We start from the raw sequence: 27,663 nt of genomic DNA, 5'->3' as shown, positions 1-27,663 counted from the left end.
AGTGCCACTAGCTGAACAAAATAATAAAAGTGGGTTACAGACTGAGTCAGAAGGTTGGGTGGCCACCAACGGTTCGCCGTCCTACATTTCTCCGGCTGCACTCCGGACGGACATACGCTGCTCAGAGTGCGCTTCCCAGAGATATGACTCTCTTAATGCACCCTATCCAATCTATCACACTTCTTTCAGTAACCTGTAAACATCATGCTTACAATTTATTATCGTACAGAACTTCTTCTTCCTGAAAATATCTGATGATGGCTAAATATTTTAGTTTTGAAAATATTATTCGGATTTGGAGTTTAGGTTATATTCCTGGAGTGCTGAATTCAGAACTACCAATATCGTACTGTACGTCCAAAAAACTTATATCTAATGTCTTTTTCAATTTTTTTAGTCTTCGCGTAAGAAAGAATGTCGTATTACATAAAATGTTCAAAATTGACTTTTAACTAGAAAATTCCAATAATATTCTGAAAAAACTATCTTTAAAGTAAAATTATATTGATTTTATTATAAATAAGCAATAAATAATGTCATGACTGTAGCGACTCGATAAATGAAACCATTCTAAATCTGCTATAAGATGCAAATTGTATACCCACGTCATTCTAAAACTGTCTCTACATTCCAACCCAATCGTTTGCCCTGAAACTGTTCGTCTTTTGGAGTAAAGTCTTTATTTTCAGCCAGGTTTCACGTTTAATAACCAATCACTTATCGTGGATGAAGGTTGATAGCTAACAAATTTCACTTAAATTGTTCATATTATCATTCTAAATGAAATCCTAGTCTAAGAATGGAAATCAAATCTCGTTATCATCTTCTTGTTGATTTATGAGGTACAATTAGGTTACCTATTATATCTTATTAATGTACAGTTTGAGCCTACCGCTTTTTGATATAATTAAAATTCTGATTTTGTTCAAGAAATTTACGCAAAAATGTATTTATTGAAGGGTTATTTTCAAGATTTCCTACAAATAAGCACCTACATTTTTTTTCTCTTTGTACAATGATATTTTCCTACAATGAAATAGCTTTTTCTGATAATGTTTTCTGAAAAATTAATCAAACTGATCTTGATTAGTATTAAGTGCCAATTTCCAAGAATGTTGAAGTATTCTACTGTGACAGAGAGCTCCCACAAGAGAACTCGGTAAGTTTATTGAATCAATTATTTTATGTTTAATTATAAATCATACTTCATTAACTTCAAGAAAATAAAGAGGCTCATTAACATGTCTATTTTTGAAAAGAATTTAAATTTAAAATGCTCAGAGCGTAGACAATAGTAAGCAACGGATGCAGTGCTTTTCTTTTCGAATATTTTTTTGGATTAATTGCCATAATTAGTAGATTTTTACATCTCTCGCATTTCACCGTTTCTTCTGCTATTTAAGATAAAAAATTTTAATTTTTTTTAAGGAGCAACAACATCTTAACTCATGGATACAGAGCTTTTTCCAGTAAACTATCGGCTTCCAGTCAGTGTTCTCTTGGTTACAGACAACACTGAAGACCATTGAGATTTGATCAATGCATTTGGATGCAGTTTAAATGGACTTCCTACTTAACGTTTCCCTCAGAAAGCAGAGCTTGGACATAGTTACATATGAATACTCATTGTATGGAGAGGTTTAAACAAAACTGAGATGTTTAATTTTTTACAAAATTTTACACAAAAAAAACCTGTAGTTTGGTACACATTTTAAAAAAAAAAATTGGAAAAGTTATATACAGCACGCGTCATTCTCTTGTCATTCAACGATAAGCTTACTTATCGCGAATGCTTCAAATTCAGATAAGTTAAAGAGCTATTCGAGAAAGCGTCTAAATACAGCGTCTAAGCTTAACATTTTAAACTAATTAATAGGTTCTTTTAAGGGGCGGGTGTTGGTCTAGTGGTCAAGAGCGTGGCTTTGTAATTGGGAGATCCCCAGTTCGAATCCCGCTTATGACTACTTTTTATTTGTCAGAAAAAAAAAAAATGGTTTATAGTAGAGTATGAGCTTCCGCCCCTGACCAAGATACGTAATTGGTAGTTGGACGTTAAGCCCCGCCTGAAAAAATGGGCGATTACTCTACTTACTTACTAGGTTCTTTGATTTTCTTAATTTTTTTGATGCGTCATAGCACGCACGTTTATTGAATCCCTGACCAGTTTCAGACTCATATAAGATAGATCAAGCAGTTTGGTGTTGAGATTTCAACTTCCCTTACGTTAACCGTTTTGCACTACACTTACTGACCCAAAAGTCCATATTGATTTAGGCTACTTCTAATGATGGATTTAAGTCCAAAACTGGTCAGGAACAAATAAAAATGTGTCCTACGACGGTTAAAATCAAATATATAATCAAGCACTGCGGATCTAACATTTTAAATAATCGGACTTATCAAAGTCTTATACGACAGTAAAGTATCATATTTTACGTACCTCTATTTAATTATACATTTAAATTTACTCTTTATACTTAAAAATAAGTATAAACATCCATAGCATATTGAAATATATATGTATAAAAATAATTATTATTAACACATTATGATGAAATTCGCAACCTCATAGCGATAGCCATCTATGAGTCAAAGCTACGCACACGCACTGTGTAAATATCAGTGACTTCAACATCAACTAGTTTGGGTATAAAAGGGGAAATTTTTGTTTTTGTTTTTAATAAGAGTAAGTATTGCAGTGGTATTAAATTTTCGAAATTCTGTATTCATCGAAAATGGTTGAAAGATATATTATTAATAAAATATTTTTGTGCAAGAATGTGCATGAGTGTGAAAGGAATATCTTATTTCAAACGAAAAAATTAAAATTCAAACTTTTGCCTAACTATCTCAAAATCAAACAACCAGAAATTACCAGTTTGTTAAATGGATTTTTCGCTTTTTCTCGAAAATGATACCAGCCAATAGGTCTCTAATTTATTTATAAAATGGCACCCTCCAAAAAATACAAATAAAAGATTTTTTTTTAGAGCGTTTAAGCTGTCGTCTAAAGCGTTGTTTTGGTAGAATTCTAACTCTTAAGAATTATTTAGAATGATTTAATCAGTTATTAAAATTGCTAGGTCGAAAAGCCACTTTTTTTTCTCCTAAACATCGTTATTATATTTCATGCTTGAGAATTTATAACATTTTATTCTAATATTTTCAAAAAGAATTCATTTTGAGGCAGTTTTGGGGCATGATAGAGGTAGAATACTCTTTAGTTTCATATTTTGAATGTTTTTGTTAATTTTGGCGCATTGAAAACGGTGGTTATTAGCGGGCCAAGTCGTTTTTTGGAAAGTGTTTAGTGTGGAAAAGGGATCAATAAGTTTTGAACTCCTGACATTAAAAAAAGTAATAATAATAAGTTAGAATTTTGAGAATTGCAGAAAATGAAATTTATATAAATGATTTTCTAATGAAAACTCATGTATTGTGGTCTGTAATTGAGAGTAAACTACCTTCAAGATACATCTCTTACAGGATATAAGACGATCACATATAAAGAAAAAGTATTTAAAAAACAAAAAAACTTTCCGTACCACTCAGAATTCTACGAAAATTTAAATATGAAGTTAAAACAATTTCAAAAATAACTATTACCAGTATCACCCCCAAAAAAAACAAAAAAAACCTCAATAATATTTTAAAGTTTACAAAATAACACATTCAAGATTCACTCCAGAAAACGGGTGAAAAATAGATAGAATTCAATTAAATAAAAATTATTTTGAAAGTAGACAGATTAAAAAAAAAAAAAAAAAGCTGCAGAAGGCCAACAAAAGCCCTAGAAAACTGAAGGGGGAGATGTCCTGCCCTTTGTCTAGGCAGTCTGCAAGAGGGGCGGTAACCCTAGGGTCCTACATACCTGCGTCCTGTCTCTCGCCCCGGCTACCTGCACATCTGCTCTAGGCAACCTGTGTACACTAAATAACAAATCATTCACAACATCTACACGCTAACAATCTAACACAAATATTATAATACTTAAATCTTAAAACATGACTATTTGTAAATAAACAAAAAGAAATGAAGTAACATTCAATTAATTTATATCATATTTACATTTACAGTTTAAATTAAAACTGGATTATATTATGGAAATACAGATAAGCATAATTCAATTACAACTCTGATACCCAAGAGAGTCAATTACAGCGTTGTCAATAGAGATCTATAAGCTGACGATTTAACACAAGTATTATAAATACTTAATTCTTAAAGCATCAACATTATTTGTAAATAAACAAAAAGAAATGAAGTAACATTCAATTAATTTATATCATATTTACATTTACAGTTTAAATTAAAAGTAGATTATATTATAGAAATACAAATAAGCACAATTCCATTGCAACTCTGATACCTAAGAGAGTCAATTACAGCGTAGCCGATACAGATCTATAAGCTGACGATTTAATATAAATATAATAAATACTTAATTCTTAAAGCATCAACACCATTTGTAAATAAACAAAAAGAAATAAAATGGGATTCAATTAATTTAAATCATATTAATTTCGCCTCAATCCAAAGAGGAACATCAAAAGATCTACAGATCATCGTTAACTTTTTCGTACAGAGTTTATTTTTAAAAAGTAGTATAAGAATTGTACAGTGTGTAAATATGAGATTATTTTTTTTATGCGAATTTTACGAATAACAGTTGGAAATATAACTTTTCAGACTGGATTTTAGAAATTTCTTTGAAAATGACAATTTTCTTAAAATCACATACACACTTATGGTAAACTAAAACATTTAGTGAATAAAAATGTCCCAAGTAAATTCAATAAAAATATCTTATAGATAAAAAGACCAATTTAATATAATGTATGGTCCTTAAATTTTGACTTGGTAAAATTTCGAGTTTGTAGGAAATTACACTATCAAAAATACCATATTTCTGATTGGATTTACTTTTTTTTCTAAAAACAGAAATCTTTACGTGGTACGAGTATTCTGTCTGACAAGCTTATGCAACTTCGTTGAAACAAAAGTATATATCGATCTATTCAATTTTTATGCTACGATTTGAGATAGGTAAATAGCTTCTAAATATTCTTCTACTACCGAAAGCCCTCTACCAATTGGATTTCTGCTTTGAAAACTCCAAATCTAAAATAATACTAAACTCACAAGAAGTAACACGATATTTCCTCTAATCATTTCTCCAAAATCACATAATTTTCCTCATATTTAATACAGTATTTTTACGCTGCCTAAATATTTTTGCCTAATTTTATTTTGTTAAATATTAACACATGTTTCTTGACATTCTGAGAGGGGCTGATGATAGCCTCATCACTCATTTGAGCGATAGTAAAAATCCATATTGAAAAAAACTTTCATCTCTAAAAAATGGGATTCACAAGAGAATATTTTAACCATAGAAATTTAGCCTTTGGTCAATGTTCGAAAGATCTGGCTCTTTATTCCATCAGCCATCTTTTTATTTTTTTAAAAAAAAGTAAGCCTCAATAAAATTTTAGTGAAAGTTTGGTTTAGAAAATATCGGCACAATTCTCAGACTTTTCCTCTCCCCATTTTAGACAGTTATTTTGCGAACAAAAACTTACCTTCTTAAATTGCACAAGCTGTAAAATTGTTGGTCTATCCAAACAATTATAGTTTTTAATTTCATTTTATTAATATTAAAAAAAACTAATGAAATACCCCTTAATTTTATTATGAGAAAATTGTAATATTCATCCAAAGGCTATAAAAACTGTGAGATTACTACAGCTCCTGACGTCATGTATCCCGTGACGTCACTGTAACGGTTCCCGCTTAACCGTGGGTGCAACAACCTAATAAGATTTGTACTTTATAGTTAAGCAATAATTACAATTGGTAAGTGACAAAAAATCTAACTATGAATTTACAAGATTTAGCTATTCTTCATTAAAACGATGTAAATAGATTTACAACCTAAATTAACAAAATTTTATTTGTAATTAACTGAAGTATGCACTTGCCTGTATTCTCCTTGGGGTCTTCATCTGCAAAATTTGTTCCCTTTACTTTAATAATTTTTTCTTTTCAAGTTAAACATTAAAAATAAAATTGAAGAGAAATTCTAGTAAAAATACTACTAGTATTTTCCAACATTAACTTCCAAAAAGTAATGTTATGATATAGTAGTATTTCTACTTTTAAATATTTTTTAATTTTTATTTAAAAAAATAAAGGTTCAAAGGAAAAAGAAAAGCAATTTGTATAATATATTATAACTCTTTATTTTTTCCACCTTCAATAATAATTTCAATTATTTACACAATAATGTACAATATTTCGAGAGTGACTCTTAAAACAGAGTCATAAAAGTTTTCTTTTTTTTAAAAAAAAGTCTTTCATACAACAAAATATCGAATGCATCTTTTTCTGAAAAATGTAAATTTGTACATTATAAAAAATATATATATATATATATGTTCTATGAAAAACAAAAATTATACAAAAGAAAGTCAAAAAGGTAGGAATCGTTAACTTTATTAGTGAGCAGCAATAGTAAGACGCCAAGGTTTCTCTTGTCACATCGACAACTGACTATTGCATTATCAAGTCATCCTACCTTTCTTTATATGTACACTGTACACACTCGGTAACTTGCTTAAAACTCGATGAATTGTTGTTGTGTTATACAGTCATTGCTAGAAACGGCCTCTGCTGAAGTGAGTCGACTTCTTTCGCCTGGGCTGAACAAAGGTCTGGCGTTGAACTGGATCTCGTCAGTTTACCCAAACTATCGCCGGAAAGTCCTCCAAAACTGAAGATAGACACTAAGCTAGTAATCCTATCTATTTCCATAGTTGTATTGCCAGAATCGTCTAACAAAGCTTCCTCTAAAAATACGGAGTCTTCATCTTCGCCTTCTCTTCGAGCCTTTTTCGGTAAAATAGACAATACTGCTTCTTCTGTTTCCCATTCGGGCACTCTCCGTCTTTTTGTTCCTATACTCTTACTAACATTGTACCTGTTGCTTTGTTTTTCGTTGTCCAGGTCTAAATAGGTTGGTTGTTCAACTGGTGCTTGGTTTTCTTTGTCACATTCAGGTGGGCACCTAACGCATACTGGCGAACTTGGTGTGAAAAAACCTAATTCTTCTTGGACTGGATCTTCATGAGATGTAAGAGAAAGCGAATCTTCATAGTATGGAGTTGGTGTGGGAGGTGGAGGTTCTTCAACCACTACAGGCGGCACAGGAGGCGGTGGGTATTCCATCGGTTGACTATGGACCATATGATAAGCTTCTTCCATAAAAATGTACCTTGCTTTCTGAAGAACAGTAGCTACGAGAAGATTTTTATGTAGACTTACTCCGCCTCTCTGAGCTCTTGATTGCGCTATTTTCGTTAGAGATATACTTATTAGACGTTGAGCGTCCGTAGCCATCGTCATAGGGGTGAAGGATAAGTTCGTTTTTATCTTTTTTTTTGTTTTTTGAATTAAAAATTAAAACTAAAGAAACACAAGAAAACACGCGTACTTCACTGTCCTCGACTTCACAAGTCACAAATATTCACGCATTTCTTCCAGTAATCCAAAAATTGTTATAGAACAGGTGGTCGGGTAATCCTTGAACACTAAACAGTTTTATGAACGGCTCCGGGCACGACTGGTACACTAGAACGGTTGCCACAAGAATGCCAGTTTACTCATACGCTAGTGATATATATAACCTCTGTTCAGGATGACGTCACGGCCTACTTATCCGCCAATGAGTGAACGTCCTTCGCCATTTAAAGGTGGGCTAACCGTAGCACAGTCTAGCGGAAGAAACTCAAAACATTGTTATTCTCCCCCCTTAAGTTTCAACCAACGCTCCAAGCACAGCATATTACAACATGAGTTTCTCTACAACTTGTACTACTCAACAATTTTAATCAATCATATCAAATAATGCAAGAAAAATTTGTTTTTTTCTTCGAATAAAAAAGGGAAAATATCAGAATACGAGTATTTAATACAAATGTATTCAATTTTTAATTTTTACATATGCAAATATAGTATCAGACGCCATCTAGCGTTTGTAAGCTAAACTTGCACAAAGTGACTAAAAAGTTAGTCCTAAAATCAGAAACTGTCAAAGCAGCCTTCTGAAACTATCTCATTAACCAGAAACTTCTTTTTTAGCACAATAATACCATACTTTTTGAAGGCACAATAATTGTAATAATATATATCATTTCTCTATTTGGTGCAGTAATATGTTTAATAAAAACTAATAGCACTTTTTTATTTGCTTTAAAAATGAGTCAAATTAAATAAGTCTTTCTTAAAATTAAACGTTTTTTTTTTTTGTAATAAATATATCACACGTACAAAAATTAATTTTTTTTAAATCACAAATTTAGAATTACAATATTTATTATAATGAAATAAAAAAAAAAGATGAAAGAACACTACTCTTTAAGATTAACTCAGTGGTGACATACTTAAATCTATCTTTGTTCAAAGGAAAAGTCCCTTGTTCCACTAAACAGATCACAATTTATTGTTTATTTACATTTACTAGGTTTGTGTCAACATTTCCAGCTAATTTTTATCTTGATTAAATGTCATAAAACTTGTATCAATTGTTAGTGGTATATTCCTCTCAGCTAATAGCTTTGTAATTTTTTTAAATTAAATATAGATTTAAGAAAAAGAAATACATATATTTTTAATAGATGAGATTCCTTTATCATTAATCAATAAATTAACTACATTTCATGAATTCTTTTGAAGAAAATCTTGTGTAAAATATTTTTAAAAAAATTACTTTTAAATAGTTAAAAGATAGCAAAAAGAAATAAAGTTACATACACAAATATTTTATAATAAGACGACATTCATGAACTAGTTCGTGGTCTACAGTGTAAACAAAAATTTTGCATACAAACTAAGAACTAAATAATTTTTCATACAAAAAAGTGCTACAACGTTCACAAATAAGAACTTAATTCAACTTATATAATTTAATTAACATAAAGCAACAATACTAGACTTCATTATTACAAGCATTTTTAGATCTCCTAGAAGTAATAATTATTTACAATATTTCTTGTCTTTACTTAAAAAATAGCTATTCGGAATAAACACCATTCTTCCAGGGAGTTGAACATTTTTTTGTGAAAGTCTTTTTCAAAATTAAGTAATTTTTAAATCTTGTAAAAATCGGTGTACCAGCAAATTTAAAAAAGAATGTCCCTACTTAAAGTAAACTACAATATTTTTTATACAAAACTATTACCAGAATATTTTTGAATAACTTGATGCAACACTAAAAACAAATCTTTTCTTTTGTAAAAAATTACATTTACATTAACTATTATACTTTTTCCGTTGAGCAAATAAATTTTTGAATAAACTGAAAATATTCTTCAGTTAATTTAGAAGAGACTTCTAAAAATTTACAAGTTATTGTAGAGTTCAATTTTTTGAAGTGAAACATATTCAAAAATAATATACAGATTTGTTTAAATAATGGAAGGATCGAATTATAATTTAAAATAATTTCTATATCAAACCATATATGTAATCTACATTTACCCTGGCCAACATTTTGCAGAAAACATCTGCATTGATCTTAAACTTTTGCTTTTTAAAAGAAAAAAGAAAAAACATTAAATAAATTCCTCAAAAACTTCAGGAAAACTCTGTTTCTTAGATAACAGTATAAAGCCATGAAAATAGTAGAAAAAATGAAATTTCTTAAAAATCAACTGTCTTCTTCAAAAACAAATATTACGATAGCAAATATTATTCGTTAAGTATATAAAATCAAATACATTATTAAGGATGGTGGCTTATATCAAAGGTCAAAGTTAAAACAAACAAATAAAGCACTTTTGGAAGAGAATGCGTAGTAAAATTTTGCTAAACTAAATGAGTATTACTTCAATCGTAAAATTATATATTTTATTATTTTTAAATCAGACTTTGCCAATTATTCATTACTCTAATTTATTAATTTGTGAATTTAACAATCACAATTACTTAATTACTTTTAATTTTTAAGCATTTTTGAATATAAAATTCAACTGAAGAGAGTACAATAACAAAACACTCTTTCCTAGTTCTTGAAGAAGGATAACAGATGAGTTAAACCGTCTTACCATCTTTCTTAAAGAAAATTGTGCTTTTTGGACCAAGTCAATCACTAAAACGTGAATTGTAAAAACGGCCAATCATCCAATTATTGTAATAAATCAGTTTTAAAACTGAATATTTAAAAATAAATTTCCTATCAAATAGAAGTACAATAAATTAAGTACCAATGTAATAACTTACATTATCACTGAAATCTTAAATTAAAACATAAAATAAATAACACATTTTAAGGACTACCACTAGAAATATTCTAGACAAGCTATTTTTTTTTAAAAAGATTTTTGAATATACGTTGTGAGAAAATTTAATAATTAGAGGTAAAAAATAAAAAAGGTAAATAATAATGTAGAATTTATACATTTTACAAAATAGGCACGACATATCTTTTTATTGCAAACGTCATAGTTATGGCAATGCATCATTGAGTTTGATGGAAATAAGTAATAGCTTAAAGTTTGACTTGGAAATTTGCTACATGTTCTTATAAATGTATAGAAAAAACGACCAAATTTCAACAAACAGTTCTTAGCAACATGAAATCTATTCCTAGGAGATAATTAAAGTCTTTAACTGACGAAAAAACTCGGTTATTTAAATTTATTTGTACTCATATAATACGAAATTAGTATTTCTTTAAACCTAAGAAATTCTTGATCAACATTTGATTGTAAATAATATATAACGTACTATGGAAGATATTCTTTAAAAATAAACCCTGGACGAGGGTTTACCTACAAAAATTTGGAACTAAGGCAAAGAAAAACTTACCACAATGTTAGTAATGATAAAAAAAAAAATCTTAGAAAATACAATTATTCGAAAATTAAATATGCAAAAATATATCCACATGAAAGTCAAAAAAAAGGCAGTGCGGTAAAAATGGCCTAGTCAAAACCACAAAGAAACTATTACTGTCATCAAATAATCCGATTAACAGTTACAATTCATCGTGCCTATTATTATTAACAGAATTTTGCCTAGGCGAAGGATAAGCCCAAAACTGTGATGGTAAACCGCGTGCAGTCCTTGCACGCACAGCAAAGGCTGAGAATGATGATATACAATTTGCAATAAACTGATTAGCTCGTCCCATAATTGCCAGATCTATATGAGGCGTAGATCCTTTAACCTTTACTATTTTCACCTGAAATTATAAAGTTTTGTTTTATATATGCAAGGAAAAATTATTTTTTCTTATATAAAAAAAAAACCTGGTGTGAACACACACTTCTATCTCTTATTCACAAATTTTCTTCAAACAATAATATTTATATTCAATTCTTACCAACATTATAAAGATTAAAAGATATTTCTGGAACGTTACAGGAAACCTACCTACAGCAATTATTATTATTAATGTTATTTATCTATAATGATCAATAGATCAGTATAGATAAAAATATACATAAGTATAGATGTTTCGGCGTATTGTTTAGTAAAAGTTTGCAGACAATTAACAGCAATGGCAACTAAAGACCATTTTCGACAAAATCTCAAAAAAGTGAAAAATCTATTGAATAAAGACGTATTTCAGATTGAGAAACTTTCTTCAACTCAGAGAAAGTAAAAATTGTGAAGTACTATAAGAGTATATTAAACTCAGGACACGTTAGTACCGGTTCGAGTCCAACTACCTGCTATTACATGATTTTTGTTTTTTTTTTAAATCACTGTTCGGTACGCAATGTTCACTCGTTATAATAAGTCTTAAATTTATAAATGCAAATCTGTATTATAAGATCACTAACTAATCCCCTTTTGAATAAGTTAACTGAAAGTAATTATTTATTCAAATAATACAAATAGTTAAACTGAAAGATAGAAACACTCAAATTTAAGCCAAATTTGACGTGTAAAAGTGCAAAGTAGTTTTTCATAAAAGGAAATTAAAGATTTTTAATAAAAGGAAGGTTATTTATACGTCACTTGCTGTTAAGTATGATTTATTTATTCAATAGATCTTATATTTTTTCAAGAAAGTCTTAACTTATACAGTGTTGCTTTTAATAGTATGAAGCTTTATAATTTATAAAAATGTGTATGTGTATTTAAAAAAACAATTAACATTTAAACAAATGATATTGGAGAAATGATATAATGTTACACATATATTTCATAGAATTTTTATTTTCATAAAAAAATTTATTTTCGAGGGAAAACCATTAATTAAAACTAAAAAAGGTTTTAATCGGGTACCGTACCATGCAAATTTTGAAATGTGCCATCTTTGGATTTGCCATCACTGTTCTAAGTGAACTTCGAGCGTTTTGAATTTATTTTTACCAGCGTTAAGTTTATAACTACGCCTTCAAAGAAGTGCCACCTATCACTAGATGAAATGTGAGCTATTTGCGAATAAAATCTGTCATGCCTATTATTACAAAAAGGCTAATGGTATAAAAATATTTATAATGACGTTTCTTTCCATGACCATCTCCTGCTATCTACTATCTCTGCCTTTGGTTTTGTTCTCCATTTTTTTTACAGGAAGGCTTCTGTTTCTTTGATCCTCTTCTACTCCTCTTTCCCACTTTACACGTTTTTCTTCTACATCCAGTCATCCTTATAACAGTTATTTCCATTCCTTATTTAAATTGTAAGATTGATTAATCTTTAACCGCAAAACCAATAATGTCACTTTTAACTCCAAGTGTAATTCAAATGTCTAATTCCTTTTCTCTTCCATTAGTTTTTGCTGCCTGCTTCAGACCCATTATAATTTTCTGTTGTCCCAATCTACTTATTCTTCTATTTCATCTTCTAAATATTAATTTAAGCTTTAGTTCATCTTTGTCTTCATTTCTTAATTTTTAGTCTCTTTGCTTAATTCTTCGTTTTCAACTTTATACCAACTATTTTTGTCAGCACTTGATTTTTTTCTTAAATCTTAAAATTATACACAAAATCCTTTCTTTATAGATTTTTCTTGTCTTGAAACTTACACACAAAAATAAATTTTAGTAACATTAAAAAAAGCTCAGTAAATTTAATTTTTAAGGTTAAAACATTACAAAATCCCTTGCACAAGATTTGGTGGGAGACATTTAGAAAGACAGGAAGAAGTTACAGCAATAGGCATCCAAAAGAAATGTCTGCCATGAAACTTCTTGAAAGTAGATGCTGTTTTCGTTTAGAATTTTTTTTCTTTTTAAAGGTAAATCAACACAAATCAGACAAAACAAAAAGTGTGATAGCTTTCTTCTTTCTGACTAAGATTGCAAGGAAGAAATGCCTGCCTAGAATCTATCATTCTAACGATAGTAAGTTTCAGCACATGATGTAATGCTTATGAATTACTGACTCTAGAGTCTAGTAAAGAAATTTAGTTATACTCAGTGCTGACTAAATCTAGCGAAGTAAATTTTTGTTTTTAGTAGCGTAGTGTTGACTGATGTTAAGAACTCTAGCAAGCGCGTTGTTAACCAGAACTCCCCCCAAAAATATAAGACGAAATAGTTTTAATTATTTAAAAACAATTAATATAAAGTGCATACATGCCACAAATTAATGGAACATTTATAGGGGCAATGACTAGTATTAGTAGTTACAAACATGTAACAAACGAGTATTAACGGTGTTAATAGAATTTTCAGATCGGCTTGTAGAAGGTTTAGAATTATGAATTACAAATACTAGTCTTATTCCGCTCTTCTATTGTTTATCGCGAGTTGATTTTAAAGATGGCTTTTTGGTATGAGGTTTGATACAAATTTTTTGCTTCATTCATATAGAGTCGTCCGTCTATATGTGATACCCTATAATTACTTCAGATATTGTATGGATAGTTTCTGAATGGATCGAAGGTCTGTTGTGGCTTAGTTTAAGAGAACATGGCCTTGTCTCTTTTAAATAGTAAACCGTCTGAGGACAATGCTATTTATTCTTTGCAGATTTCCGATTAGTGGATTCCCAACTTAGCATGTAAAGGGATGTGTATCTGCTTGGATAGTCAATTTTGGGAATCATAAAATTGGAGCTGAAATGTTTTAGGAGACTGGAGGAAAAATCTACTGGCAAGAATATTTTTCTACTAGCCTGGTTTCGAGATCATCTGAGTTTTCTGGAAAATAAGTACGGAGTATCGCAATACTTTTTGATTCCGGACCTGTTGCACATACTTTTCTAGCTTCCAAGAATGGACGACTGCAATCTTATCTTAACGCAGCAGAAATCCTAATAGATAAGTAGATTGATAAACTAATTGGGGTCCAGGATAGAGCTGTTAGAAATGTGATTTTTTTTTTTCTTCATGAGAAACCCCTTTTGTGGAGATTATAAGAAACAGAAGACATTATTTAAACATTTTTTAAACCTCTATTCTAAATTTTTTTATAATATAAAGGTATTTAATATCAAAGCGATCATTTTTACTCGAGTTCATCTCAACAAACTCACAAAGTTCAGTCACTCCATTCCATGTATAAATAATGAATCTGAGGTACATAAAATCTACGCCTCCTATGAGATTTTCTTATACAGCAGCTCATTATAAATAACCGAAAAAAGGATAAATAAATAAATAAAATAAAAGAGCTAGAATAAATTACTTACTTCCATTCTACTGAAAGCTTTAGTAAGCTCTGGAATCATATGATTAGAATCAGAGGCAACAACTATAGCAACAAGATGCGACATTCCTCTGGCTACTCGTTTAATCTGTTTAATTATTAGATTGCTGTCCGGAAGACACATTTCGTAGGTATTCTCGCCACCTTCTCCACGATAACCAAGACACTGTACGGCAGAAAAAAGGCTTGGAGAACCCCTAACATGTTCACAAGCATTTACCTGCAATAACATTTTCATTGAGTGAAGCGAATATATTTATAAGTAAGAATGGAGAGTGAGTGATATTCTAGTGATAAGCACCTAGACGATGCTGGCTGTATGGCGAAAGCCAATGCCAAAAAAAAACCATTTTCATAAACAATAATCTAAAATAATTATTTATTGCAAATTAATGAAAATAAACATTTGTTCATTAATTATTTATTGTTCTTCAAAGCAGGAGTATCAAATAAGTATGGTAGGTTTAATAGTTATTTTTTAAAACCCAAATTTTTAAAAAAATAAATCTTAAGTGAAGAGACATAGAACAGTAAACAAATGTTAACTTAAAAGTGAGAATACAATTTCTTATACCTAACGGATAAAGCAACCTGTGGATGAAAATCAGTCAGAAATAAAAAAATATTGCGAGTTCTGTAACATTAAGACAGCAACTCGGGAGTCGAAAAATCCTAACAATTTAAAGAGATCGTGTCTAGTATGATGCTCGAATAAGAATGAACCTTAAAAAAAACTAAGTAAATTATGACATTAGTTCTGGAAACTAACGCTTTCAACTATAAAAAAAATTAGATCAGAACTTTGTCAAATCTCCCATTTCACATTTCTTTTTCCTCTCAAGCAATTAGGTTCTTCTTCTTTCTGCTTGCTCGTCACCGCTCAACTCACGAATGTAAGTAATGATTTCTTTAACGAATCATTACTGGCGACTGCACATTATTATAAACAACGCAAGGAATGGCTTAGCTCCGGTAAACAAGCGACACCGCGCGTGAAACAAGATCTTCATCCGCGTAAAACGATTTGCGTATGGTGGGACTAGGAAGGGATTATCCATTACGTACTGCTTGAACGGAACCAATTGTTCAACGCGGAACTCTATGTTCAACAGATGGAACCACTCAACAAGGCTATCTATTTAAGAGAAAAGACCTAATCGACAGCATGGTGTTCTTTTGCTGCACGACAAGACCTGCCCTCATATCGCCAATATGACAAAGGAAGCCATTCAAAAGCATGGTTGGGAAGTGCTGCCACACCCGCCGTACTCTCACGATATGGCACCAACAGATTTTACCCTCTTTCGAACTCTTTCAAATGCTATCCACGGAGTTTCGTTCTAATATACGATGCAGAATTGAGAGCTTGGTTTGGTACATTTTTCGAGTCGAAACCAGCTGATTTCTACTAACGAGGTATTGAAAATCTTGTTGAACGTTGGGAAGAAGTTGTAAACAACAAGAAAGGATACATTATTGATTAATTAGTTGTTAATTTTTATTGAAAAATTAACTTTATAATACGGCGGGAACTTAGTTGCCAACCCATTAAATGACCAAAAGCTCATTAAATAAATTGAAGAAATACACAACTTTAAAGGGATTTTTTTTACCAAAAATTTCATAAGAGTTGAAGACGAAAGTAAAAAATTGGAAATATATCTCTGAAAAAATTATATAATTGGAAATTAGTGATAACAATTTAACACCAACGAACGACATGCAGATTGGGAAAAAGGATAAATTTTTGGATCAAGTGAGTATTTTAATCAAATATTGGAAGAACTAAGCGAAAGAAGGAGGTTTTTTGGTGGGAGGCATGTATGCAAAAGGGAGATTCGGGAAAGAGGAGGAAAATTATAATATCAAAGGCGGTTTATACTTTTTTGATTTGAAGGTAGCATCTTCTTTTACTATTAAAACTATTCACATCTACAATGGAAACAAACACCTCCTTTACGATATTTCAACTAAATTATATTCTTCTTGTCATCCCATAAGTGTCTGAATATACAGAGGTCCTACTGCAACTCAGACCATTATTTAGTACAAGGTAGTTAGGATTTAACAGATCAAAGAAGACTCACGTGCGCTGGAGGATTTTTAAACTGCTTAAAATGTAATATAAATCTGTAGTTAATTAGAATGGAGAAGTAGTAGTAATATTTTTACTGAATTAAGATAAAACTCAAGTTTCTGGAAGATGAAATGCCCTATTATGTCAGCAAATTAACTAAGAGCCAAAATCATTGTTGTAGAATACTTTCCAGAAGGCAGGCAAAAGTGAGCTCTTGATTAATATTGTAAGGCGAATCTATCTTGAAATTAAATCCAAGGTAAAGTTATGAACAAGAATCTTAGAAAATCCTTAACAAGAATAGTCCTCCTGCAGGGAAGCTGTATATCACCGGTCCTGTTCAAAAATTACCTAGACTGAGGTTAAGGAATGGATCAAGTAATGTCGCAAAATGAAAAATTTTCACAATGGGCCTCTTTTCAGTGCATATTTTACGTAGCATTAGCCCATCTTTTGTAGACATTTGTCATAATGGACAAACGTATCGGAAACTAGGCTAAGAAAAGTAAAATATCAACATACTTACCCAGTCAATACCATTCCTCAGATGAATTGCTATAAAGGATCCTTTGGGTAAATTATTATTTAAAAAATCTTCCACTTCTTTTGTAACATTATCGCTCCATACAAGATACTTCTGCAACACTGTATTTTCCTCTTGAACAGGAAAACTTGCTGGTGCCCCAGCAAACGCCAACACTATTGCACAAACATAAGACTAAAGAAACTTCCATAATGCAAGTCTACTCTTTCGCATTGTAAAAAGACTTTTTCTTATCTATAAAAATATTAAAAATGAAAATAACTAACCTGGATATTGATCTGAAGGATATTTATCATGCCACTGTTTGGCAATTTTAGAGTGGTAAACATCATAATGAAGGGGTCCATACAATTCGGAACTTGTGAAATCAATATTAAAAGTATTCCAAAAAGGACCAAATGGATTACCTTCCTTTGCACCGCAATCCCCAGAATTGCTTCGTGCCATATAACAAAACGCTGCAATTAAAGTAGCGTTGGTGAAAGTAATGTTTATATTGAGCTATTTCAATATAAATTAAGATATAATATTCATTTTATTTTCTTCTTGAACCCCAGCAACTCTATTACACAAACATCAATCAAAGAAATTTCGATATCGCAAGTCTACTCTTTCACATTTTAAACAAAAAAAAATCATAAAATCTAAAAAAAACACTTACAAATTCGTTTTTCAGGCGGCCAAACGTGAGGAGCTATTTCCTTCATAAAATCATGCATTAACATGACTCGATGAAACTTCTGCAAGGGCTCTATTTTAAAATATGTGTCGAAAGGTACTTGATTCTAAAAATAATTTCAGATTAAGGTTCGAATACTTTCATTTATTTTCGCTAACAATAAAAGGAACTTACCGACTTTGGCTGTCCATATTTATATTCAACCCATGGAGGCAAAATTAAAGTCCTGTTCAATCCTTTAGCAAAACCGAGGGCTCCGAGAAAATGATCAGCTTGATTCCCGAACCTTCCTTTAATTTCAAATTCAATTAATAAAAAAAAATGTCTAACAAAAATGCCGGTTAATTAAATAACAATAAAAAAAACAAGTTACAACACCTCTCCTTACCCATGCAAGGACAATAAACTATGTAACCGTTTGGATCAACGAAGAAATACATTGAAGGGAATAATAAAAAGAAAAATAATCCCAAAACCGAAGTTGATAACATAGTGTTGAAAGGGAACTTCAAATAAGTATCTTTAATAAATTCAAAACTAGCTTTGTTAGGTTAGAACCTTTTATAATTTAAAAAATAAGCCTTCAATCTTGTTTTACATATCAAGGCCTTTAAAATTACTATAACCTGCTACAGCTGTGTTAATGATTAATGCCCAATCAATAGATGATTCTAATTTTATTTGATTAATATTATATTAAGTAGCACTTAAATATGAATTTTAACGTAGATTTAATAGATGGTTCGCAACGGGCGGACTGTCGTAAATAAAGTTGTGCAGGTAAATGGCTTTTTTTTTCTTCAAAGCAGTTGATTGACCAGGTTATTGTTGTTGAACTCTTTAGTAACCGCCTTTAATTAAATTCAACTTATCAAATAAAATATTATAAATTAAATAGCTAATAAAAAAAAATAGTGATATATATTGAAAAAATAAGCCTTCAATCTTGTTTTACGCATCAAGGCCTTTAAAATTACTATAACCTGCTACAGCTGTGTTCAATGAGTAATGCCCAATCAATAGAAGATACTAATTTTATTTGTGTAATATTACATTAAGTAGCATTTAAATATGAATTTTAACGTAGATTTAAAAAAGATGGTCCGCGATGCAGGGACTGTAGTAAATAGAGTAGTGCAGGTAATTTGGCATTTTTTTCTTTTAAGCAGTTGATTGACTAGGGCTACTTCAAAATTTAACTTTTTTTTCCAGTTAACTGGTGAAAAGCTAGGGACGTCAGAGAAGACAGAACTTGATGCACATTTTGAAAATTTAGCGGAAAGATCTGATATAACAAAAACATGGACAGAAAAAATATTAAAAAATACAGAATCAGTGCTCACACCTCATCCAGGCAGGTTATTGTTTTAATTTGGGTATTGTTGTACGTCCTTTGGTAATTTATGGAATTTTCCGACCGTTTAATTTTGTCATCATTTGTAAAGGTAACAGAGTAGAAGACTATCTTCTGGAGAAAATTGAAAAGAAAAGACCTAACCGATTAAGTAATTTGGAATATCTCGGACAAGATATGATTGATGCTGGAAATGAATTTGGCCCAGGAACACCATACGGTAATTAAATCTTTCGAAGTAAAAGTAGCTCAATAACTGTATTGTTTAGGCAAAACGTACATTATACGAGTGCAAGGAATAATAAAGCTTAAGAAATGCATTTATCTCAAATAAGAAAATTACATTCCGATAATCCTAGTGGAGTTTAAATTAGTTGTAAAAAACAATCTTGGTCTTTGCTGAATGCATTACTCTTAATCGTACTCAAACAGTTCTTCACAAATTTTAGGAAGTACGCTGTTGAAGGTAGGGCAGAGTGAACAGAAGCTTGGGAAAATTGAACGTGAATTTATATCAAACACAAGTGCATGCTTTCTTTCTCCATTAAAAAAATACCTGGATGGAGAAATGAAAACTATAATGACAGAAAGAGGAGTACTGGAAAGCAAACGGTATTAAAGCTTTTTAAACATTTTTTACCGTCATAGAATTATTCTTCCTATATTAATGTAATTGTTATTAAATGTTTTTGATAACATATTATTACATTTCTTAAACAAAAAGACGTTTTACTCAATTTAATTTATTTGATCTTTTCTAGTTAAAATTAATTATTTTTTCTGTTGACTATTAATTGCTTATTATTCTGAAAATATAGCATTGTCAATTTACAGATTAGATCTTGATGCCTGTAAGAACAGAGTGAGGAAAGCAAGAAGTATGCTTGGACAACAAACGGTTGGTTTTTTTTTAATTAGTTTACTAATTCCTATAAATATCCAATTTATTTCATGTTCAAAATATGTAATCATTTTGTGATTTTATTGTGCTTGCTTATAAAGGAGGGGCCAAGCCCAGAATATCTCCTGCAGCAGGTAATATTTTATAAAAAAAGAGAATACTCCAAATGGTTACTAAACATAATTATCAGTAGTTTCTATTACCGAATTTTGACTTCTCTGTTCTTTTAAGTTAACATTTTCTTTCAGATTCTGAATAAAACCGGGTAAAGCTATTAGTGAAAATTCTTGACTTTATATAATATCGAATTACTTGGTTTAGATTACATCTTGTTGGATATCCAGGCAATAAAGAATTCTCTTTTTTTTTTTTTTAATTTTGCTTAAAGAATTTTTTTGCCAACTCAGTTACGTAATTATATTCTTCATTGGCCCTAAATTCCGTGGATTTTGGCCTCCGCTACATTTCCATGTTTAAAAATTTCAAATGCTTTAGGACCGTATCATAAGCTGAAAGATTTTTTCGTCACGGTATCCTAAGACAAAACTAGACAGCAGTGCATCTTATAGTTTTCGTAGTTGGGCATTTTAGCCCCAATCTCCTTTTTTTTACCCATGTTCTTAAGAAATATTCGTAATCGAGAAGTAAAAGTAAGTGGGTTAAGGGCAACTATAGACAATTTTTGATGAAAAGTCTTCTGAAGCTTTGTTCTTTTAGCTGAATGCATGAAAAAAAGAGTAGATCGCAGAGTTTGAACAAAAATGCAATATTTTAATTGATTTAATATCTAGTTTAACGAAGCATTAAATTCAAAATGTGAGCATAGAGGTGTAAACAACATTTTGGGATTACCGTTTGTTGACTCCACTTTTTTAACCTCTGAAAACAACTGAACAGTTCTCTCCTGCTTTCGTATTATTTTTTCATTTTATTTGCATCTGTGTAGGCAGAACGTGACTTAAGAGTAGCGCAAGCCGAGTTTGACCGTCAGGTTGAAATAACTAAACTACTTCTAGAAAGTGTGAGCAATTCACATTCTTCACATTTGCGTTGCCTCCACGATCTGGTCGATGCTCAGCTACTTTATTTTCAACAGTGTACTTCTGCATTACAGGATTTGAAAAATGAAATTTCCAAGTGAGTATTGAGTGTAATACAACTAATCAAGTAACAATTAGGAAATCTTCGATAAACCCAGTTATCACTCGTTTTAAATTATGTCATTTTTCTACAAACTTGTTACAGTGAAAGACGCAGTCCAGTAGTCAGATTGAATAGTGAAGAAATTGATCTCTCCGGCCCTGCATCTATTCAAATTTCCGAAAATGTTCATTCGTTCCTTTAGATCCTTATAAATATTACTTAAATTCGTTTTTGAGTTTTTGTTTTAATTTTCACGTTTTCTCCTCTGTTTAATGTTTACCCAATTATTTTATAAATTCAGTTTGCTTTCAATTTTGACGTTTGTAACGTTGAAGCTTTTACTATAACAGATCCTAAATTATTCAGTGTTAGCTTAATTATTTCCACAAAAAGTAACTACATTTAATCAATTGAGTTTGTCTTTCCTCTTGTTTTATGAGTGAATGAATATGATTTTGAATTTTTCATTAAGGTTCAATTTTGCGAGTTTCAAAAAAATAATAAAACTTTATTGCCGAATTGGGTTTTGTAGTATTTTTATCACTCAATTCTGATAATAAATTCAATTCAAATCTGAAAACCGATTATTATATAATTAATAAATAGCAACTAGATTTTTAAAAAAAATTAACAAATTTCGTTATAAGGAACTTCAGAAATGGGCTTTTAATTTCTGCTATCATTTTGTTTTAGAAACGTTTCACTTATTGAAATTTAGCAAAACTTACTTTAAATTTGCACTTACTATAATTTCTTGATTGTTTTGCTAAAAATAATAAAAATTAATCTTCCAGTTCAAACTTAAAACACCTGACAAACCATGACTATTTCATTTCTAGAAATTTATAATTCTTTTTATTTTATCTTTAAATAATGTTTTTTGGAACGTTATTTTCTTTTCATTTCTTTTTTTTCATTTGTCTGATTAAAATTTATGTTTATCCTTTGTTCAAAATTTAGTTTTCCTAAATTATTTTATTTATTTTATTCTCTCAGCAGAAAAAAGATGAGAGCGAAAGTACTATGCGGATATGATGCAAGGAACTCACAAGAGATATCACTTATCGCTGATGAGGTAATTACTAAGACAAAATTATTTTATTTATATCAAGTGTATAGTAATTTAAATATACCTACATTTTACTCTCAATGTGCCTGTCAGCTTTAACCCGGAATTTTGACTTCTTAGACTGTTTTACACAAGATAAGAATCATCCAGTTTGAAAAGAAATTAGTTTTTATAGTCATGTATGCCTCTACACATTTTTTCGTAAAAATGTCGATAAAATTAGATAAAAAGACATGGTATAAGGGGTTGATCGTTAAAATCTGCTCGAAAAATACTATTGAAAAACTCCCACTCTTGACTTATTATTATTCTTATTTATATTAATAATAGGGGCTTATCCTTGTTTTCAAGATTAATTTATCAACAAAGCAAAAAAGTTTGTAATAAGACTTACAAAAAATCAACAAATGCTTAACATTTCATTTATATTTTCATCCAGCAGTTTCTGCCAGATAGGAACGTTAAAAATATTCTTTTTATCGAATTACTTATTAATCCACAGTTTTTTAGTAGGACTTAAATAAAATAAAACTATAGTCCACCGAATAAAAGGAAATTATTAGAATCATCTAGACTCAAGACCATCTTGTGATAAAGTAAAGAAGAAAAATAAAGTCGCGCTGCTGATGTTGAATTTAGACAAATATTTTGTTCTTGTATCATGGGCTTTTATTTATGCTTTAAATATGTCAATTGTGAGCGTACTGTAGTTCTTGATATTTCATTTGCACTTATTCTTCTGACATTCCCAATCATCCCTTATACTCAGAAATTTAATGTATCCATTGTATTATCCAATATACTTTACAGACAACTCCATCGCAGATATACTTGTAAGTTGAAACACAGTTTATTGATTGCAATTCCATTTATCGAACTATGAATCTTGCCTCTAAATTGTCTTTAAAAGTAATGCAAGGTTCTAAAATTTCGTGTTAAAATATTTTTTTTAAATCACTTGATTTTCAGATTATCAATGTTGAAATTATATCAGACAGTGAAAAAGATTACATAATAGCCATCAGAGGAGACCAGAGAGGAAGAGTTCCTTTGGCCTACTTAGAAATTTTACAAAATTAGTTGTAAGGATTTCCTAATTACATATTTAATCGTTTTGTAATATGTATTTTTTTTTTTATAATCATCTTTTTTATATCTTATTTTTTACATAATATTATTATTTAAATGTTAATCTTTACACCAATTAAGTTTGGAATTCAAAATCTGCCAATTTGCAGTTGTTATGGAAATAATATATATTTCGTAGACGCATTTCCACTGAATGAACATGATTATTAAGTAGGGATTAGAGTGCAAGTGAATTAAAATTTAGTTTACCAGAAATAAAAAAAAATTAAAAAAAAATCGGATTAAAAGAGTTTGGTGATGAGAGACAAATTTGTGCATTATTATTTTTTGTTAATTTAATATTAGCTCGTTTCAAAATGTAATTGTTTATAATTATGTAAGCGCTTCCCTTAAATTATTTATGGCTCGTTATAAATTATTAAAAGAATTTTGAAACTTGTTAGTTTAAAATGGTATACAATTCTGTTGGAATGTTTTCAATGCTGAGGACAAAAAGTTTAATTTAAACCAAACTTCTAATGATATTGTTAGCACTTGATAATGTGCCATTTTATAATTGATAGTAAAAATATTTATTTCAAAACGTTAATTTTTGCACTTTTTATTTATCTGGGCACTCATAAATAAAAATAATAATGTAAAAAATTAAACATTCCACACTTATGTGCAGGGTGTTATGCACTAACTTTTGGCAATAATTTATCAATTATAAATTAAAAAAATAAAAAGCATTATATTAGTAGCAAAAATATATATATATATTTAATGCAGTATGTATTTACAAATAAAAAAAATCACAGCACTAAACATAAATGTGGTGTAACAAATATCGTTTTATAACTAATCATTCTAAAATGTAATGTAAAATATAATGTTTAAAAACAAATGAAAAATATTACTTGCGAAAATTTGTTCACTTTTAATGCTTTATTTGTGACTAGAGTACTTTGTGACTTCGGGACGAGAAACAGGCGATTCGTCTTGTTCAATGTCATTCCTTCCAGGGCATTAGTTTCTTTGAGGTACCTAAATTTCTCAAAACATTCCTTAGCTCATCTCGCAAGTTCTGAGTCACAGGTTACTTAGAATTTACAAAAACTATCACTTATAAACTAAAATTATTCCTCTTATGATTCTAATAACGGAATTAAAACTGCAATTTTGTACAAATTGATAATAGCTTCATAAAGGTTCGTAACAAGGCCCAGGGCACTTTTTATGTAAACGGGAAGAATCTTAAAACCCTGAAAAATGTTTATGATACTTCACACGGCAAAAAATTAAAAGGCCACTTTGTATTGTCGTTCTTCTAAGTAAATGAGTGCACTCTGGAACATGTTTTGAAGATATCTTGAACTTTGTTCATATTGACCGATATGGGGCTATTTCTACTCTATCTCTATCAGCCTTTAACGTTGGGTCGTGTAGTTTTTACTGGTGTTTGCTATTGTTTTATGTGTTATGGATCCCCTGCAAGGTTTAAGGCGTCATCTTTCCGAATTTGACGTTTGTAGGGCTGTAATATTAATTGAGGAAGGCCTAGGAGTGCGGTAAGTAGGCCGGCGATTAGGAGTGAGTCATTCTGTAATCCAGCGATTATGGGGGAGATACCAGGAGACAGAAGGATGCACGAGAATCACAAAATACTGCTGTATTAATAATACATCGGAGCATTAAAAGTATTTGATTGTTCCAAATAATTCTTTGAAATTCTGTATGAATTTTCCCTTTTTGTCACTTTCTGCCAATATTCACTTCAAAAGGTGTTAGTTTAAAGTTAATCAAAATGTTTCATTCATGATGACAACCTTTAGTTAGTGATAAACGGCTGCAGAGGTGTATGCGCCATAAAAAATCTATCAGATAAGTTTCATTGCTTGAACTCTTTCGTATTTGGGCTGTCATGGGTTTTGACAACTATGCATTTAAGTACATTAACAAAATTCCTGTAAGTTATATAAATTAAGAATGAATACTGCGGGCCCTTAGATTTTCTCTTTCTGGAAGATTTACTGGTGATGGTCCTCAGGATGTTGAAACGCCTTAAATAAAAAAAAGAGTATGGCCATCAACGTCAGTACGTTCAAGGCAGTCCTCTCCACAACTACAAATAAATATTTATATTTTACTCTTTTATTCAATAATGTGCATTCAAAAAGGTAATTAATCTCCTCTGCAAATGATTTTAGCAGAAGTTCAAACAATCTGTCAATAAGGTTTTCAGTTCAGTTAGAAAGCAAGATTTTTATGTTTAAATTGAAATAAAATTGAAAAGAAGAGACCTAACCGATTAAGTAATTTGGAATATCTCGGACAAGATATGATTGATGCTGGAAATGAATTTGGCCCAGGAACACCATACGGTAATTAAATCTTTCGAAGTAAAAGTAGCTCAATAACTGTATTGTTTAGGCAAAACGTACATTATACGAGTGCAAGGAAAGCTTAAGAAATGCGTTTATCTCAAAAAACAAAATACTGCTACTGACGAGCGAAATCTATAATATTTTAGTTTTTATATTTCCAATCTGTCATTCTTTTTTGTAAACGTCTGAACTTCATCAATCCTTTGATTCTTTGCCTTATGAATTTTTAACCTTTTTTATTTACCCTATAGAGTTTATTTCCTTTGAGGGCTGGATACTAGCCTTTTTTTTAAACTTTTTTCCTTAGTCATTAGCATTAACAGGATTCTCTCCGTTAATCCATTAGCCTCTAAAATTCTGTCCTAATTTTATACTATCTAGACAGGGATCCTTGTCACCTATGTACCTTCATAAATACGGATTCGCCGAGAATTGAATATGCCTTCTTAATAACCCAAGGCTAACTGATTTCATGTAGCATTCACCGGAATATCCAGATTTCTAATTAATAAGCTACACATTCACTATTAACTTCATTTTTGAAAATAAAAAGCCTTATCAATTTCTTTCCCTTTCATTGTTTCAAGAAAAAGAATTAATTTAAGCTTATAGTGTTGAAATACCTGAACGCTGTGATTAAATTATTTTTGATAGCTGCCCTAAAATTATTTGTTCTCTCTAATTATCTGTTAGTCCTCTAAGGATCGAATACGCTCGATTCATAGCGTAATTTGACTCCACTTCGAAATTTAAAGAATAATAATAGGGAAGGGATTAGCTATGAGGTTAGCATACTGGACTCCCACGCGGAGGTCCCAGGTTCGAATCCAGCAGCTGGCCCTTAGATTTTCTCTTCCTAGGAGCTTCTTACAGCTCACTGTCCGGTGATGGACAGTGTTGTCTGTAACGAGAGAACACTGTCCGGAGGCCGGCAGTGCACTGGAAAAAGCTCCGGGCGCTAATGACCTCAGCTGTTGATGCGCCAAAAAAAAAAAAAAAAAAAAAAAAAAAAAAAAAAAAAAAAAAAAAAAAAATAGGGAAGGGATTAGCTATGAGGTTAGCATACTGGACTCCCACGCGGAGGTCCCAGGTTCGAATCCAGCAGCTGGCCCTTAGATTTTCTCTTCCTAGGAGCTTCTTACAGCTCACTGTCCGGTGATGGACAGTGTTGTCTGTAACGAGAGAACACTGTCCGGAGGCCGGCAGTGCACTGGAAAAAGCTCCGGGCGCTAATGACCTCAGCTGTTGATGCGCCAAAAAAAAATAATAGCGCTTTATTTACATCAAATAATACAAAGATAAAATAAAAGTGAAAAAAGAAAAAGAACACTTTTCGCGTTTCGAGTTGCTACATCGAAACACAACAAAATAATATCTTATCAGTACCATGTTATACCAAAATAATTTTTAGATTTTTTTTTAGATTTAAAAGGGTGGGACGGGACCTATGCCCCACGGCACCGCAGCCACAAGAGGCTTATTGTGCCTTCCCTCTAAGGCTGGAAACATAGTGGAGCGGCGAGCAAAGCGGCGCTGATAGCGAAGAGCAAAGCGGCGAAATCAAACACAAGTTAACATATGGGACCGCGCATAGTGGCGAGCAAAGCGAAGATAGAGCAACTCTATCTATTTCTAGTTTTTGTTTTTGCCGCTTTGCTCTTCGCTATCATCGCCGCTTTGCGCGCCGCTCCACTATGTTTCCAGCCTTAGTCTAGTAGATGAAACCTCCCCTTCTAAGAAGGTTGAGGGCTTTCCCTACCAGTTCCTTCTGCGCT

At 30.9% G+C, this 27,663-nt stretch overlaps 3 protein-coding genes across 10 annotated transcripts; 1 reads left to right on the top strand and 2 right to left on the bottom strand.

The window, feature by feature from the left end:
- Positions 1-7: 7 nt before the first annotated feature.
- On the bottom strand, positions 8-18,733 carry O-fut1 (O-fucosyltransferase 1). Of its 3 annotated transcripts, XM_074131505.1 has the most exons (8): positions 18,355-18,733; positions 18,141-18,256; positions 17,949-18,072; positions 17,554-17,745; positions 17,270-17,442; positions 14,650-14,886; positions 5,982-6,005; positions 8-193 (listed from the first exon to the last, which is right to left on the bottom strand). In XM_074131505.1, exons 1-8 carry the CDS (start codon positions 18,455-18,457, stop codon positions 122-124), a joined length of 1,041 nt encoding a protein of 346 aa, XP_073987606.1. In that variant the 5' UTR covers positions 18,458-18,733; the 3' UTR covers positions 8-121. The 3 variants fall into 3 exon arrangements, with proteins under 3 accessions (XP_073987606.1, XP_073987604.1, XP_073987607.1); XM_074131503.1 differs by lacking the exons at positions 8-193; positions 5,982-6,005 and adding an exon at positions 7,425-11,242 and having other exon boundaries at positions 18,355-18,730; XM_074131506.1 differs by lacking the exons at positions 8-193; positions 5,982-6,005 and adding an exon at positions 12,616-13,035 and having other exon boundaries at positions 18,355-18,730.
- Positions 6,218-7,718, bottom strand: LOC141455977 (uncharacterized). The gene has a single exon (XM_074131514.1). The coding sequence runs from the start codon at positions 7,402-7,404 to the stop codon at positions 6,643-6,645; it is 762 nt and encodes a 253-aa protein (XP_073987615.1). The 5' UTR covers positions 7,405-7,718; the 3' UTR covers positions 6,218-6,642.
- On the top strand, positions 18,606-27,155 carry EndoB (SH3 domain containing GRB2 like, endophilin-B). 6 transcript variants are annotated; one of them, XM_074131510.1, is made up of 9 exons: positions 18,606-18,746; positions 19,179-19,320; positions 19,412-19,540; positions 19,770-19,932; positions 20,155-20,218; positions 20,323-20,355; positions 21,168-21,358; positions 22,361-22,439; positions 23,403-27,155. In XM_074131510.1, exons 1-9 carry the CDS (start codon positions 18,705-18,707, stop codon positions 23,511-23,513), a joined length of 954 nt encoding a protein of 317 aa, XP_073987611.1. In that variant the 5' UTR covers positions 18,606-18,704; the 3' UTR covers positions 23,514-27,155. The 6 variants fall into 6 exon arrangements, with proteins under 6 accessions (XP_073987611.1, XP_073987609.1, XP_073987614.1 ...); XM_074131508.1 differs by lacking the exon at positions 18,606-18,746 and adding an exon at positions 18,788-19,106 and having other exon boundaries at positions 22,364-22,439; XM_074131507.1 differs by lacking the exon at positions 18,606-18,746 and adding an exon at positions 18,791-19,106.
- The last annotated feature ends 508 nt before the right edge of the window (positions 27,156-27,663 follow it).

The sequence above is a fragment of the Rhodnius prolixus genome, unplaced genomic scaffold (assembly GCF_049639745.1).
Source record: "Rhodnius prolixus isolate KJV_2025 unplaced genomic scaffold, Rpr scaffold_4, whole genome shotgun sequence".
Taxonomy (NCBI): domain Eukaryota; kingdom Metazoa; phylum Arthropoda; class Insecta; order Hemiptera; family Reduviidae; genus Rhodnius; species Rhodnius prolixus.
This window is presented reverse-complemented; position numbering and strand designations above follow the sequence as displayed.